Below are 13,427 nucleotides of genomic sequence, written 5' to 3'. Positions count from 1 at the left end.
ATAAGGCAGGCTCTGCTCACAGCCCCTGTTATGCAGAGCTAAAAGTGTAGAAGAATCAGCAATGGTTCACATAGAACAGGCATCCCCAAACTCAGCCAGTAAATGTTTTGGGACTACAATTCCCATCATCCCTGACCACTTGTCCTGTTAGCTAGGGATGATGGGAGTTGTAGTCCCAAAAATATCGAGAGGGCCGAGTTTGGGGATTCCTGACATAGAAGAATGTTGTATAGCACACCACAGCACTTCCTTTAAGTGAACAGCCTTTTTGCATTTTTAGTTTTTTCTTAAAGCACCAACCACGCAGCAAGAGGAACGGTTGCAAATATGCCCTGATAAAGAGTTTGGAAACCAATACATACCAGGGAGGTTAACTGTTTGTTCTTGAGGTAGGTTTCAATGGCACTGTTGCTTGGGGCAAAAATAGTATAAGTGGTAGCAGCTTCTATTTCACTTGCCAGATTATATTGCTGTTGTAAAGAGAGAAATGCATTGTTTTTTAAAAAATGGACTGTTACCTATTATCTGCATGGCAGTTCAAATAAAAGCATGGATGCATGCAATAATGCATGGCACTTCTCAAAAAGGCATGAAGACTTACAATAACGTAACCCCTGAAAATGGAGTAATCTGGCATCTGTTCTAAGCGGGCAAGCAGTTTGGGCAATGTGCCACTGAATCCCCGAAGGGGTGTCAGAACCTGCAAACAAAAACACAAGGCCAATTTTAAACAGCAGGCACAGTAGCGCAAAGCATTTAAAACAATATCAACAATATAAAAAGAAAATAATTTTGAGAAACTGTATTTTTTTCCATTTTACGTGATGTTAAGTGGCCAATCTAGAGGGAGGGAGGGAGGGAGGGAGGGAGGGAGAAAAACACCAACTCAATATTTTAAACATTTAGTATTTTTTTTACCTCAGTTTCCTAACTATTAATAATAAGGAAGCAAATACCTTATCAATTACATGTATAATCCCATTTGTTGCTGCAATATCACCTGCTACGATGTTGGCTCCATCAACAGAAAAATTCTGGAAAGCAAGGGTGGGGGGGGGGAAACCATTTATGTAAATAAAACTACCAGGTTTCAAATCACAGCTGGCTTAGGACCTGTGATCTCTCAGGCCCAAAAGCCAAATGCAGCCTTCTAGGTCTCTCTGTGTGGCTCTTGGAAGACTACCCTGATTTACGCCCCACCCTCCAACCCCAGAGCCTTTGCCAAGCATTTTCCAAAACAATATGACAGCTGAAACACATTTGAAATTCACATGTCTCTAATTTTTGTGATGTAGTTCTTCAATCAGTGTTTACAAACATTCACATATTAGGGGAAAGTGTGCATTCAGATGAATACACATAGTGAAAATACCATGCAGAAATACATTGTACTGGAGAAATTGCCTGTAAAAACGTGTGACTTGTCAGAATTACCGGTACATACAAAAATGTGTTTATTGGGAAAAAATCACACTGAAATTCTTCAATGAAGATTCTTTTTTCTTTTTTTAAAAAAGCAGATTGCTGCAGAAATGTGGAGAACTGAAATTCAGATTGGAAAAATGAGAAGCAGAGAACAGGAACTGACAGCCCCTTCCATACCTATTACTAGATAAAAATTACACTCACAGTGTTTGAGGCCCATACTAGCGAGTTCTAACGCCCTTGCTCAAAACAGGGGCATATTCAAACACAAGATGACATCTGATTAGCACATTTCTCTTGGCACACATAAGAACAGTCTGTGAGTGACAGTAGCGGTGAACTTACTCCACTTTCTTTGGACAAAGCCAGGAAGTTTCCAAGCAGAGATGTTACCAGCCCATTGGATGACGACAAGGTTTGGAGGTCAGAAACTGTGTATGCTCCCTGTAATACATGGTGCCTAACAGAAATGCAAGTTAGGTTCAAATGACGTGAAAGTTATGGCTGCTCAGTTTTTCTTACAACAGAAACCCAATTCTCTTTCAAATACCATTTGAGCCAGGAGCAGTTAATATGTTAATAGATTAGGAGGTGCTTCCCTTTCCTACACAGCTGCTGGCAATTTGTTTCCTGGAACTATTTGGGAGGGACCAATTACATAGTTCCTAATCTTCCTCCATGCCACCTGAGTGATGGAGAATCTGCTGGTCCTCCACATGCCGTTGGGAGTTCAGTAACTCTATTGGCTACATTGGCTGGGGCCGATGGGAAATGGAGTCCAATTGCATCAGCAGGGCCCCATCCCTAGTATAAACAATGCAGGTGAGTGGCTTCCTTGCCATTGCTGTCAATATATAGATTGCTATTCAGTCAGGTGGCTAACATGTAAAGCTGAACAATACTCTTCCAACTTTCATAGTTGTGTAGAAGATAGTTGCTGTGTTTATTTCAGCATTAGAAACCAGAATCACTTTAGCTATTGCATAGCCAGTGGATATATGGCAATTGCATTGTCATTATGCATGTAGAAGGAGTTGTGTCCTGGATTCAAATCAAGACACCAGTGAAAACTCATTGGATGAAGGAGGCCCCTGCCCCAGCCACAAAACATCACAGGATGTAGGACAAGTATTAGGGGCTGGAAGACTGGTACAGAAGGGGTTGTGGGTATATTGGCTAGTTTTCTTAAGTGAGTTAATTTTTTTTAGCACTCGCTCATAATGTGTAAACCTTGGCTCTGATCATGCCCCTTGGTACAGAAGGCTATCACAGTAATTAAGAAGACAATTCCGGTAAAGGATAAAGTACTTTATAAATGCATTTAAATGGAATGGCAAGGGTGAAAAAATGTTTGACATACTTTATTAGAGTTTGGATGTTGTTTTTTGACATCCAGAAATTTCTCTCCTCTTGGTCCATGTTTTGAATTGCTTGCTGAGAAGGCACAAGGAGGGTTAGATTTGCTGCATCTGCCAGTAATGTCTTCACTGCAGCTGCCTAAATCACAAGACAAAACACATTGCCATTAATTTGTTAATATTGTAAGCTCTTCTATGGACCAGCATCAGTCTTTGGCTGATGCCAACAGTGGAAGGACTTCATCTTCTGAAAAGGAGTCTAGTTATCAGGTTCAGAAAAGGGCAAGCAAAATCATCTGTGGGGATAGAGTAAATTCCCTTTGAGGAATGTTAGTTTTTTTGTTTTAATTTTGAAAAAGGTAAGAAGGGACGTGATCGAGGTGTATAAAATTATGCATGGTGTGTGGAGAAAGCAGAAATACATTTTTCTCCCTCTCTTATGATACTAGAACTCATAGACATCCAGTTAAGCTGAACGTTGGAAGAATCAAAAGGACAGGCAAAAGGAAGAGCTCCTTCACTCCCACAAAAAGTAGTGATGGCCACCAACTTGGATGGCTTCTAAAGAGGATTAAACAAGATTCATGGAAAATATCAATCGCTACTAGGCTAGCCATTGTGGCAATGATCTACCTCCACTGTCTGAGGCAGCAGGCCTCTGAAAGCCAGAAGCTAGGAACCACAAGTGGGGAGAAGGCTGTTGTGCTCAGGTCCTGATTTCAGGCTTCCCATAGGCATCTGCTTGGACACTCTGTGAACAGGATGCTGAACTAGATGGGCTTTTGGCCTGATCCCTAAGGCTCTTCCTTTGTTCATGAGCAAACAAACATGTTGCAACCCAGAGGCTGGCTGAGGGGGTATTTGAAATGTGCATAATTGCTGTCCCATCGGTGGGACAGCACTGAAGAAAGCTCTGCTGATGCAGATGTACTACGCGTAATGGGAGGACAACATTTGTATCTCTAAGATGCAAAGTCTCCTTGTTTCCCTGATGTGGCCCTACAGCTGCCATAGTTAACTTCCCTCCCACTGGTGTTAATAGGGGCCAAATGGGGAAATTAACGTTTGTCAGTGGGAGGGTGTGTGTGAAGGGACCCCCCTCCTGTCCTGACCACAGCTGACAACGTTTCCCTTTTTTAAAGGGAAATTCCCTTATTCCAAATAGGATTCCTCGCAAGAAAAGGGAAAAGTTGACAGCTATGGTCCTGACTGCATCTCATGCCAGTAGGATATCGGAAGTGGCAGCAGCTGTGCCACAGATTCTCTCCCCGCCCCCCCTCCACAGGAATTGCTCTGGTCACGTCTTTCGATATATTTTTAGAAGAGGTACTCACACCAACCCACTCATTAAATCCAGCTGCTTCCGACAGAGAAGACAATTCCTGAGCAGAGAGAGAAAGAAAGAAAGATAAATGACATGTACAGATGGCCCACAGTTTAGTGGGTGAGCCCATGCTTTCCAAGCATATGGTCTCAGTTTGAAGTCCCTGGCATCTCCTGTTTTGCAACAATGGAATATTTCGTATCTCATTTGTATGAAGATGTAAGATGACAGCTGGTATATTGATAATGCTTCATCTGCAATATGCTTTTCTATAAGTTAATAGTTGCTGTGAATTAACCTGAGCCATACCCTTGCTTCATGTATACAAACATATTGTGATGGTAGTTGGAACCCTATTGGTACTGTAAATTTGCTTTTGCAGTTCTTCCCCCAGATTTTTTGTATGTGTGAGTTAACATGGTAGTTATTGAAAATAGCTATACCTATTGTGATGCTGGTTGTATTCATTTTTAGGATGTATTGCATGTACTTTAGATATGATAAAGGCAATTTTATTTAATATTATCACCTTGCTCTTAATTGACATGATACTGTTTCCTGGCAAATAAAGCATAAAAACAGTGAGTATAAACTTCCTCTAAGAAGGGGTATTTGTGCCACGTGCCTCTGTTACATGGTGGCATTTGTAATGTAGAAGCTGAGATATTGGTCATAATCATTTAGGCAAGTGTTAGGTTCCTACGTACCTCCGCTGCATTTCCATAGCATATGCTGCCGTCTCCCTCATAGCCCTTTGAACACACACATTCCCAGACTCCAGAAGATGTGAACTGACAAACAGCCTGTTAGAACAGGGAAATAATAATCAAACACCTAGCCACCTGTGTATTCTTCCCAATGCAATATGGTTTTGCAGCATAAAAGGCTTTTGCGCTTACATAACTGGTGGGGCCCTAATTCCTGAACGCATTTCTTCTGAACAAATACTTAAAAGTACACTTTCGGGTGCTTCCAGACTGTTTTGCAGGAAGGATTCAAGTGCACACTGGAACTTTAGTTTTGCATTGTTACAGTGGGCTACAGATTCACTTTATTTTTTTTATCATGATATTTTTTATTAGTTTTATGAAATACAGAAAAAAGAATAAAGAGCATATTATAAAAGTAGAAAAAGAAAGTTACAAATTTTCTTATTCTGTTTTCCAAATCTACTGGACTTCCCCGCGTCCTCCCAACCCTGCATTCTCTGTAATACATAACATCTGCAATTTGTTAACTTGTTTCAATACTTATTGTATCTTCCATTTTATCGTGTTACCCAATTTCAAATATATTATGACCCAAATCATGTACGTTTTCATTTTAACACAATAAAGTTGTTTCATTATTCTATCTCTGACTTCTTGTACCTTAATTTCCATTTCTTTAATTTAACATTACTGAAGCTAGAATTTCCTAAAAGGTGCGTTTTTTAACATTCATACAACTTATAATGTTTTTCCAAATAGTCTTTAAATTTTTTCCAGTCCTCCTCGATTGTTTCTTCTCCCAAGTCTCGGATTCTGCCAGTCATTTCGGCCAGTTCCATGTAGTCCATCAACTGCGTGTGCCATTCCTCCAGTGTGGGTAAATCTTGTGTCTTCCAATGTTTTGCAATCAGGATCCTTGCTGCTGTAGTAGCGTACATAAAAAAGGTTCTGTCCTTCTTAAGCACTCTCTGGTCCACCATGCCCAGGAGGAAGGCCTCTGGTTTCTTAGGTAAGGTAAATCTAAGTACCTTTTTTAGTTCATTATGAATCATTTCCCAAAAGGCCTTCACTTTCGGGCAGGTCCACCAGAGGTGAAAGAATGTCCCTTCCGCCTCTTTACATTTCCAGCATTTATTATCAGACAGGTGATATATCTTAGCAAGCTTGACTGGGGTCATGTACCACCGGTATATCATTTTCATAATGTTTTCCTTCAAGGCACTACATGCCGTAAATTTCATTCCGGTGTTCCATAACCTTTCCCAGTCTTCAAACATAATGTTATGCCCCAAATCCTGCGCCCACTTTATCATGGCGGATTTGACTGTCTCATCCTGAGTATTCCATTTAAGCAGCAGGTTATACATTCTCGAAAGTAGTTTACTTTTTGGTTCTAACAGTTCTGTCTCTAGTTTCGATTTTTCCACCTGGAATCCAACCTTCTTGTCTACTTTAAAGACCTCTTGAATTTGTGCATAATGCAACCAATCTCGCACCTTGTTTTTTAGTTTTTCCAAGCTCTGCAACCTCCAATTGTCTCCAATCTTTTCAATAATTTCCTCATATTTAGGCCAATTGGCTTCCATATTAGGTCTCTTACGTGCCTTGGCCTCCACCGGTGAGAGCCACCTCGGAGTCTTACTCTCCAATAAGTCTTTATATTTTGTCCAGACCATTAAAATTGCTCTCCTGACAATGTGGTTTTTAAACAGTTTGTGCACTTTAACCTTGTCATACCACAAATATGCATGCCACCCAAAAGCGTTGTCAAACCCTTCCAGATCTAGGACATCAGTGTTTTCCAGTAAGATCCAATCTTTCAACCAGCAGAAGGCTGCGGATTCATAATATAACCTCAAGTCTGGCAGGGCAAATCCCCCTCTTTCTTTCGCATCAGTTAATATCTTAAACTTTATTCGGGGCTTTTTGCCCTGCCAAACAAACTTAGAGATATCCTTCTGCCACCTTCCAAAGCATTCCACCTTGTCCACGATCTGTAGGGTCTGAAACAAAAATAACATTTTTGGCAATACATTCATCTTTATAGCTGCTATTCGGCCCAACAAGGAAAGTTTCAATCTTGACCACGTTTCCAAATCTCTTTTGATTTCTGACCAACATTTCTCGTAGTTGTCTTTAAACAGATTCAAATTTTTGGAGGTCAGATACACCCCTAGGTATTTTACTTTTTTAACCACATTTAATTCTGTTTCTTTCACGAACTCATCTGTTTCTGTACTTGTCAAATTTTTTGCTAGAACCTTAGTTTTTTGTTTGTTCAACTTAAATCCCGCCACCCGACCAAAGTCCGAAATTAATTCTAACACTCTTTTAGTACTAGAGACAGGCTCCTGCAATGTTAATACCAGGTCATCTGCAAATGCTTTCAATTTATATTGTTTCACTCCGACCTCAATTCCCTGTACCAACCGGTCCTTTCTAATCATGTTCAATAGCACCTCCAGAACTGAAATAAACAATAGGGGGGATAGGGGGCACCCCTGCCGTGTCCCTTTTTCAATTTTAAACTCCTCTGTCACCACATTGTTTACTATCAATTTCGCTTTTTGTTCTGAATATATTGCTTCTATTCCATTTTCAAACCCCCGCCCCACTCCCATCCCTTCCAAATTTTTCTTCATAAACATCCAGGAAATATTGTCAAAGGCTTTCTCCGCATCAATAAAGATTAGCACCGCTCTAGTGTTAAGCTTTGTTTGTAAAAGCTCCAAAATATCAATAATGTTTCTTGTGTTGCCAAACAATTGCCTACCAGGGAGAAAGCCAGCCTGGTCCTTATGGACCACTTCATTAAGCACTTTTTTAAACCTACTTGCCAAAATGTCTGCAAAAATTTTGTAATCCACATTTAGGAGTGAGATGGGGCGGTAGTTCTTAAGCTGGGTCTTTTCAGTTTCTAGTTTGGGTATCAATGTGATGAAGGCTTCTTTTCACGTTTCCGGTGCCTTCCTCCCCTCCATAATCTGGTTACAAACCTCCAACAAAGGTTGTATCAAATAGTCCTTCAGAACCTTATAGTATTTGGAGGTAAGTCCATCGGGGCCTGGAGATTTGCCTAATTGGAGGTTCTGAATGGCGCTTTCAATTTCTTGCTGTGTGATATTACTATTCAGGGTTGTTCTCATTTCCTGAGGTATTTTCTGTAATCCGTTGGTTTTAAGAAATTGGTCCACCTCCGAATCTTTCTGTGGCCCTTGTGAATAAAGCTCTTTGAAATATCTCTGGAAGCACTTTCTAATTTCCTCGGGTTTCTGTACCATTCTCCCTTCAATCTCTAGATTTGTAACTGTATTAAGTTTTTGTCTCTTTTTCAACTGCCATGCTAGCAGTTTCCCACACTTATTTGCTGATTCAAAAGATCTTTGTTTCATTTGTTTGATTCTCCATTCCACCTCTTGATTTATCAATTTCAAATATTGTGCTTGGAAAAATTTCACTTCTCTCAGCACTTCCTTCGACTTGGGCCTGGATCTTAGTTTTTTTTCTCCATCTCTTATTTTTTCCAATATCTTCTCCTTCTTTTCATTCCAGAGCTTTTTCTTGATCGTGTTTTGTTGTATTAGAAACCCTCTCATAACTGCTTTACTTGTGTCCCAGATTATTCTTTTTTCCACAGTGGTATTTAAATTTATCTCAAAATAGTCCTTTAAAGTTTTTTGGGCCTTCTTAACAATCTTCTCATCCCTTAGTAGGGTGTCATTCATTTTCCATCTGAAGGATCCGGTTGTATTTAGTCTGAGTTCCATTTTCAAAGCATTATGGTCGGAGCAGGTTTTTGGGCAGATTTCCACCTTTCTAGTCTTAGGTGCCAGTCCTCTAGTTATCCATATTTGGTCGATTTGTGTCCATGTCAGATGAGCTTCAGAAAAGAAAGTCCCTTCTTTTCCTAGGGGGTTCTTAACCCTCCATATGTCAATTAAGTCCACATTGTCAGTCATTTCAAAAAAAGTTTTAGGTAGTCTGCCATCTTTCGTTATGTTAGCACTTTGCGACTTATCCATATTTACAGACACAACCCCATTCATATCACCCATCATGATGATGTTATTGTAGTCTAGGTAGTCCAGCATAATCTCATGCAGCTTCCTGAAAAATTCCGATTTTCCTTCATTCCGATTTTCCTAATATCAAAAATTTTTCTCCTTGTGTCTGAATTTCAATCGCCAAAATTCTGCCGTGTTCATCTTTAAATAAGAATTTCGGTGACAGGCTCTCCTTTGCATATATCACCACTCCTCTTTTCTTCACTTTATCCGAAGAGATGAATTCTTGGCCTAGTCTTTTATTAATTAGCACTTTTCTGTGGAGCCTTGTCACATGCGTTTCTTGCAGGCAAATAATGTCCAATTGTTCTTTTTTCAAAATATGAAATACTTTTCTTCTTTTTTCCGGAGAATTTCCGCCATTTATATTCCAACTAAGAAGCTGCAGCGACATCCTGGTCTAATTGGTGGGTCTACAATGGGGTGTCTAGGTTTCCCTCCGATCCCGGAGGTGGTAATGTTGGTCCAGATCCAGGCGGTGTAGGCTTTGGAGATGGTCCCGGTGGTGGTGGAGGCCAAGAAGCTGCAGCTCCTTTCTGGAGGTCCTCCTCGTGGTTGTGTAGGAACTTCTGTTGGTCCTCCGGTGTTTTGATTCTTACTTTCCTTCCTTTGTAGGTAAATGATAGTCCTTGCGGAAACTCCCACCTATAAGGAATTGTGTTGTATCTCAACAGTTTGGTCAAATCTGTATAAGTGGTCCTAAGATCCAAAAGGTGTTTAGGTATATCTCTGTAAATTTCAGCCTTTTTACCTTCTATCTCCAAAGATTTTTTGAAATGTAGGCCTAGTATCTTGTCTCTTTCCTCTCTCAATCTCAAAATAACCAAACAGTCTCTGGACTTGTCCTTCTTTATCAATTTTCCCAGTCTAAAGGCAGTCACAATTTTAAAGTCCTTATCTTCCTCTATCCCCCAGAATTTGGAGAACAAAAGTGTTAAAAATCCCTGTAGATTTCCTTCCTCCAGTTCTGGGATAACCCTTAATCTGAGATTATTTTCCTTACTTTTCAATTCAACCAATGACAGATAGGCTTGTTGTTCCCCTACCTGTCTTTTCAGAGGCCTTACTTCCCCCCTAATCTCGTCAACCTTTTTATTCGCCTGTTCTGCTTTTTGATTAGCTTCCACAGCAAGTTTATAATTTTCAGTCGTTGCCCCTTGCAATTTTTCAATTGCCTGAGTATGATGAGAAACTTGCTCGGATAATTTAGTAATAGAGGATGTAGCTTGGTCAATTTTTGATGATTGATTGTCCACTTTTTGGTTTAAAATTCCAAGTTGTTCCAAGATTTGTTTCAGGACTATTTCAGATCCTCCAGTTGCCATATCTTCTGCAGCAGGCTCTACAGCAGGCTCTTCAATTTCCACCTCCTGTGCTGTCAGCACAGTTGGGACGGATGATCTTCGTTGATGAGATAGGGTTGTTTGAACAAGTTGCCCTGGTTTCTTTTCTTTTTCTTTAGCTTTAGCTGCTCTTGTTCTCCCTGTGCCACTCATTCCACACCTGCCTCTGTTCAAGGTCAAATTTTCTTTTGTTTCATAAGTTAGACAAAGTCCGGAGTGTAAACAATTTAACCACAGAGAATCACAATAAAGTACAGTTCCCAGGCCTCTATGTCTCCACAATCCTCTAGGTGGGGGTATTTCAAAGTTTCAAGGAAGGAGAGAGCTCTTGTCCGCCATTGAAGTTCTTATATTCCCTATGTTAAGTCTTTAGTAGTTCCAGAGCACAAAAGGAAGTTTCCACAGGCTTTCTTTTTCTTGAAGAAAAGCCACAAGGTGTCAAGAAAGGTCCCAGCAACAATGTTTAAACGTTAGTGTCTCAGTCTATGTATCAGTTAAGCTCCAATAACAGTATCAGCAGTTTGACAGTTCTCTTTTGCACACTGACAGCCCGATAACTGGGTTGTCCCTTTTAACTCCACATAGCTCAAAATTAGGAAGAAGGTCCCAAAAATAGGATCCACAACTTTTACAAAGATTTCCTGCTTGTCTTTTCACTACAAAGTCTGTCAAATACACCCTCGTTTTACTTTTACAGTCCCTTTTAAGCGCTTCAGCGCTCTTCTGCGCAATTGCTTTAATCTGGTTAGCAGGATCGGGAGACGGACTTCCTGTTACTCGCCTCCCGTTTTCAGCCGAATTTCAACCAAATTCCCAAGTTTTTCCGATGATTAACTCCCCTTACTCACGGGTATGTAGCAGCCAATTTTGATGTTTTCAAGAAGAAAGGTCGGCGCTCAGCAGCAGCAGCAGCAGCGCGGCTTTGCGTCCACGAAAAGAGCGATGAACTCACAGCGCCGCTCCCCCTTTCGCGTTCCGGAGCCCCTTACGGAGCTCCTTCTTCGTTTCTGGGGGGGTTTTGGGCGCCCGCCGAGTCCCATGGCCGCAGGCTCGCTCTGCCTGCGGTTTTTCTTAATGGGTCTCCGCTTTGCCGTAGCGGACGACCCTTTTTCGCGGAGTCCCTCTTCACTAAGTAAAGAGGACCGCCATTGCTGTTTTGCGCCGCCTTCTTAAAGAAGAACCTGGCATTTTGCAGTTTGGAAAGTGATGAGAAAATGCATTGAAAAGTGTGTGACAAACAAATTAATACCAGGAAGACCAACACCCAACAAACAAATCAGAATAAATGCAAACTAATGTTCATTGTTGTGTTACTGCCCATAAACAAGTTGGAACAAACGTTCAGTAAACAGTATAACCTCTGCATAAGCTTTGTGCAAGAAAATAAGATCAATACTAAAAAAATAAAAAGATATTTAGAGGTGACCTTTGCTTAAGTGCCAGTGAAATCAACTAATTAACATCTAGTGTACAGTTATCTACATGGGAAGCAAAGCCACTGTAAAGTAAATCCTTTTAATTCAGATACACTAATTAAGGTGTTAGTTGAAATAATTATTCAGCTAATGCTTAGAGCTCTATTATAAGATTGGGAGGGGAGGAATAATCAGCCTCTGTTTTGAAAGCCACTGTTCAGTTTTGTCTCAACAGTGTCTGCACAAAAGTGAATTATTATTTGTTTGCCCTGCTCTTTGGATAACAGTTGTTAATTTAGGACTACTACAAATGTGGCATTCATCCTATATTGGTAATACCTCTGTACAAAGTGCCAGAGAGGGAGGTGACCTGTCAGATAAATTTTAAGTGAGACTTTTCTATTGCTACTTGATAAATAAGAAGGGAAGGTGGTGAGGCAGAGTTCAAAGACTTGTGTGGTTTGTAGAGTTGGCAGGAGGCATCTAGACCACATCATGCTCCTGAATGTTTTTGTTTAGAATATAGCTTGTTTGACCAAGCCCAATTTGATATCAAACCATGGAGAATTTGTTAGTCCTAAATTGATCCCAAGTCTCTCCAGTGCAAGTTCAGCATTAAAGATGGAAAGATCTGTCAGTTTCTGTTCTCTCTGTTGCTTATTTTTCCAGTCTTAAATTCAGTTCTCCACATTTCTGAAGCAATTTGAAATTTAGTTTTCTTTAAATCCTCATCCTTGAGCATTTTAATGCAAATTTCTCCTAATAAACATATGTTTGTATGTAGTTTTGACTAATGTTACATTTTTGTAAGCATTTTCCCTAATACAATGCATTCTTGTATGATATTTTCATTAATATGCACATTTTTATTCCCATTTAATGCACATTTTACCCCTATATATGTGTGTGCACTTTTGTAAACATAGGCATTGTAAAATTATCTGAATTTTGTAAATGTTGAAGGGTTCCTTGTTTCATTTCTCTGGAACATGCAAATGTGATAGGTTTGACTTTAAATGCAAACTGACTTGAATTTCTCCCCTTTCCTCGTTCAGCACTGTTGTATCACACGAGGCCTATTCTCAAGCAGCATCTGAACAGGCTGTTTGTCAGTCATGTAAGAAGTGGGCACACTGAGATATGAATCTACCATGTTAAATGGCAGGTGTAGAATGACTACCTGTTTGCTTGAAAAAGTATGCCTTTCTAAAAAGAATGAGGAGCAATGAGGCCTTCAACAGAGTGCATTGTTGGTTGTGAAATTTTTACTCTAAACCAGTGGTGGGGAATCTGTGGCCCTACCTAAGTTGCTGGACTACAACTCCCATCATCCCTGGTTGGTAACCACACTGACTGTAATGCTGGAAGCTGGAGTCCAACAACACCTGAAGGCATACAGGTTCTGGCATACAGGGCCCCCATGCTGGCTGTAAACAATCTCCCACAATCACAAACATGCATAATTTCAATTAAGGTGTAAGATTTACTAAGATAAGTTCTCCAGGGGTAAAGTGACAGCCACTGGCAGCCTCATTACTGTGATCCCACAGGACACAGTAAGTGTGTTCTTGAGGATACAGCACCATATTACTAATTGGCTGGAGCTGAGAGTGAATTGTTTGGCAATAACTAGTATCCCAAAATCTAATATACTGATGCTAAAACAGAAAATTTAATTAAGTTGTAAGGACTAGAGAGCCTCAAAGTTAGACCCATTGAGAGTAAAATGTTAGTGATTCTCTGAAAAATAATATAATGCTTATTTTAGTATATCCTTATTATAAAAAA

At 40.2% G+C, this 13,427-nt stretch overlaps 1 protein-coding gene across 1 annotated transcript in view; it reads right to left on the bottom strand.

The window, feature by feature from the left end:
• STAB2 (stabilin 2) overlaps positions 1-13,427 on the bottom strand; it is a 100,915-nt gene that overhangs the window by 51,859 nt on the left and 35,629 nt on the right. The window contains exons 27-33 of the mRNA XM_083699722.1: positions 4,815-4,910; positions 4,118-4,165; positions 2,786-2,922; positions 1,771-1,885; positions 957-1,034; positions 602-700; positions 363-470 (exon numbers count right to left, since the gene is read on the bottom strand). Coding sequence (XP_083555848.1) covers positions 363-470; positions 602-700; positions 957-1,034; positions 1,771-1,885; positions 2,786-2,922; positions 4,118-4,165; positions 4,815-4,910 — 681 coding nt within the window. The remainder of the gene's footprint in view (positions 1-362; positions 471-601; positions 701-956; positions 1,035-1,770; positions 1,886-2,785; positions 2,923-4,117; positions 4,166-4,814; positions 4,911-13,427) is intronic.

This window comes from Podarcis gaigeae (assembly GCF_964106915.1).
Source record: "Podarcis gaigeae genome assembly, chromosome: 10".
NCBI classification, from domain to species: Eukaryota; Metazoa; Chordata; class Lepidosauria; order Squamata; family Lacertidae; genus Podarcis; species Podarcis gaigeae.
The sequence above is the reverse complement of the archived record's forward strand: the minus strand, read 5'-3'. Positions and strand labels throughout refer to the sequence as shown.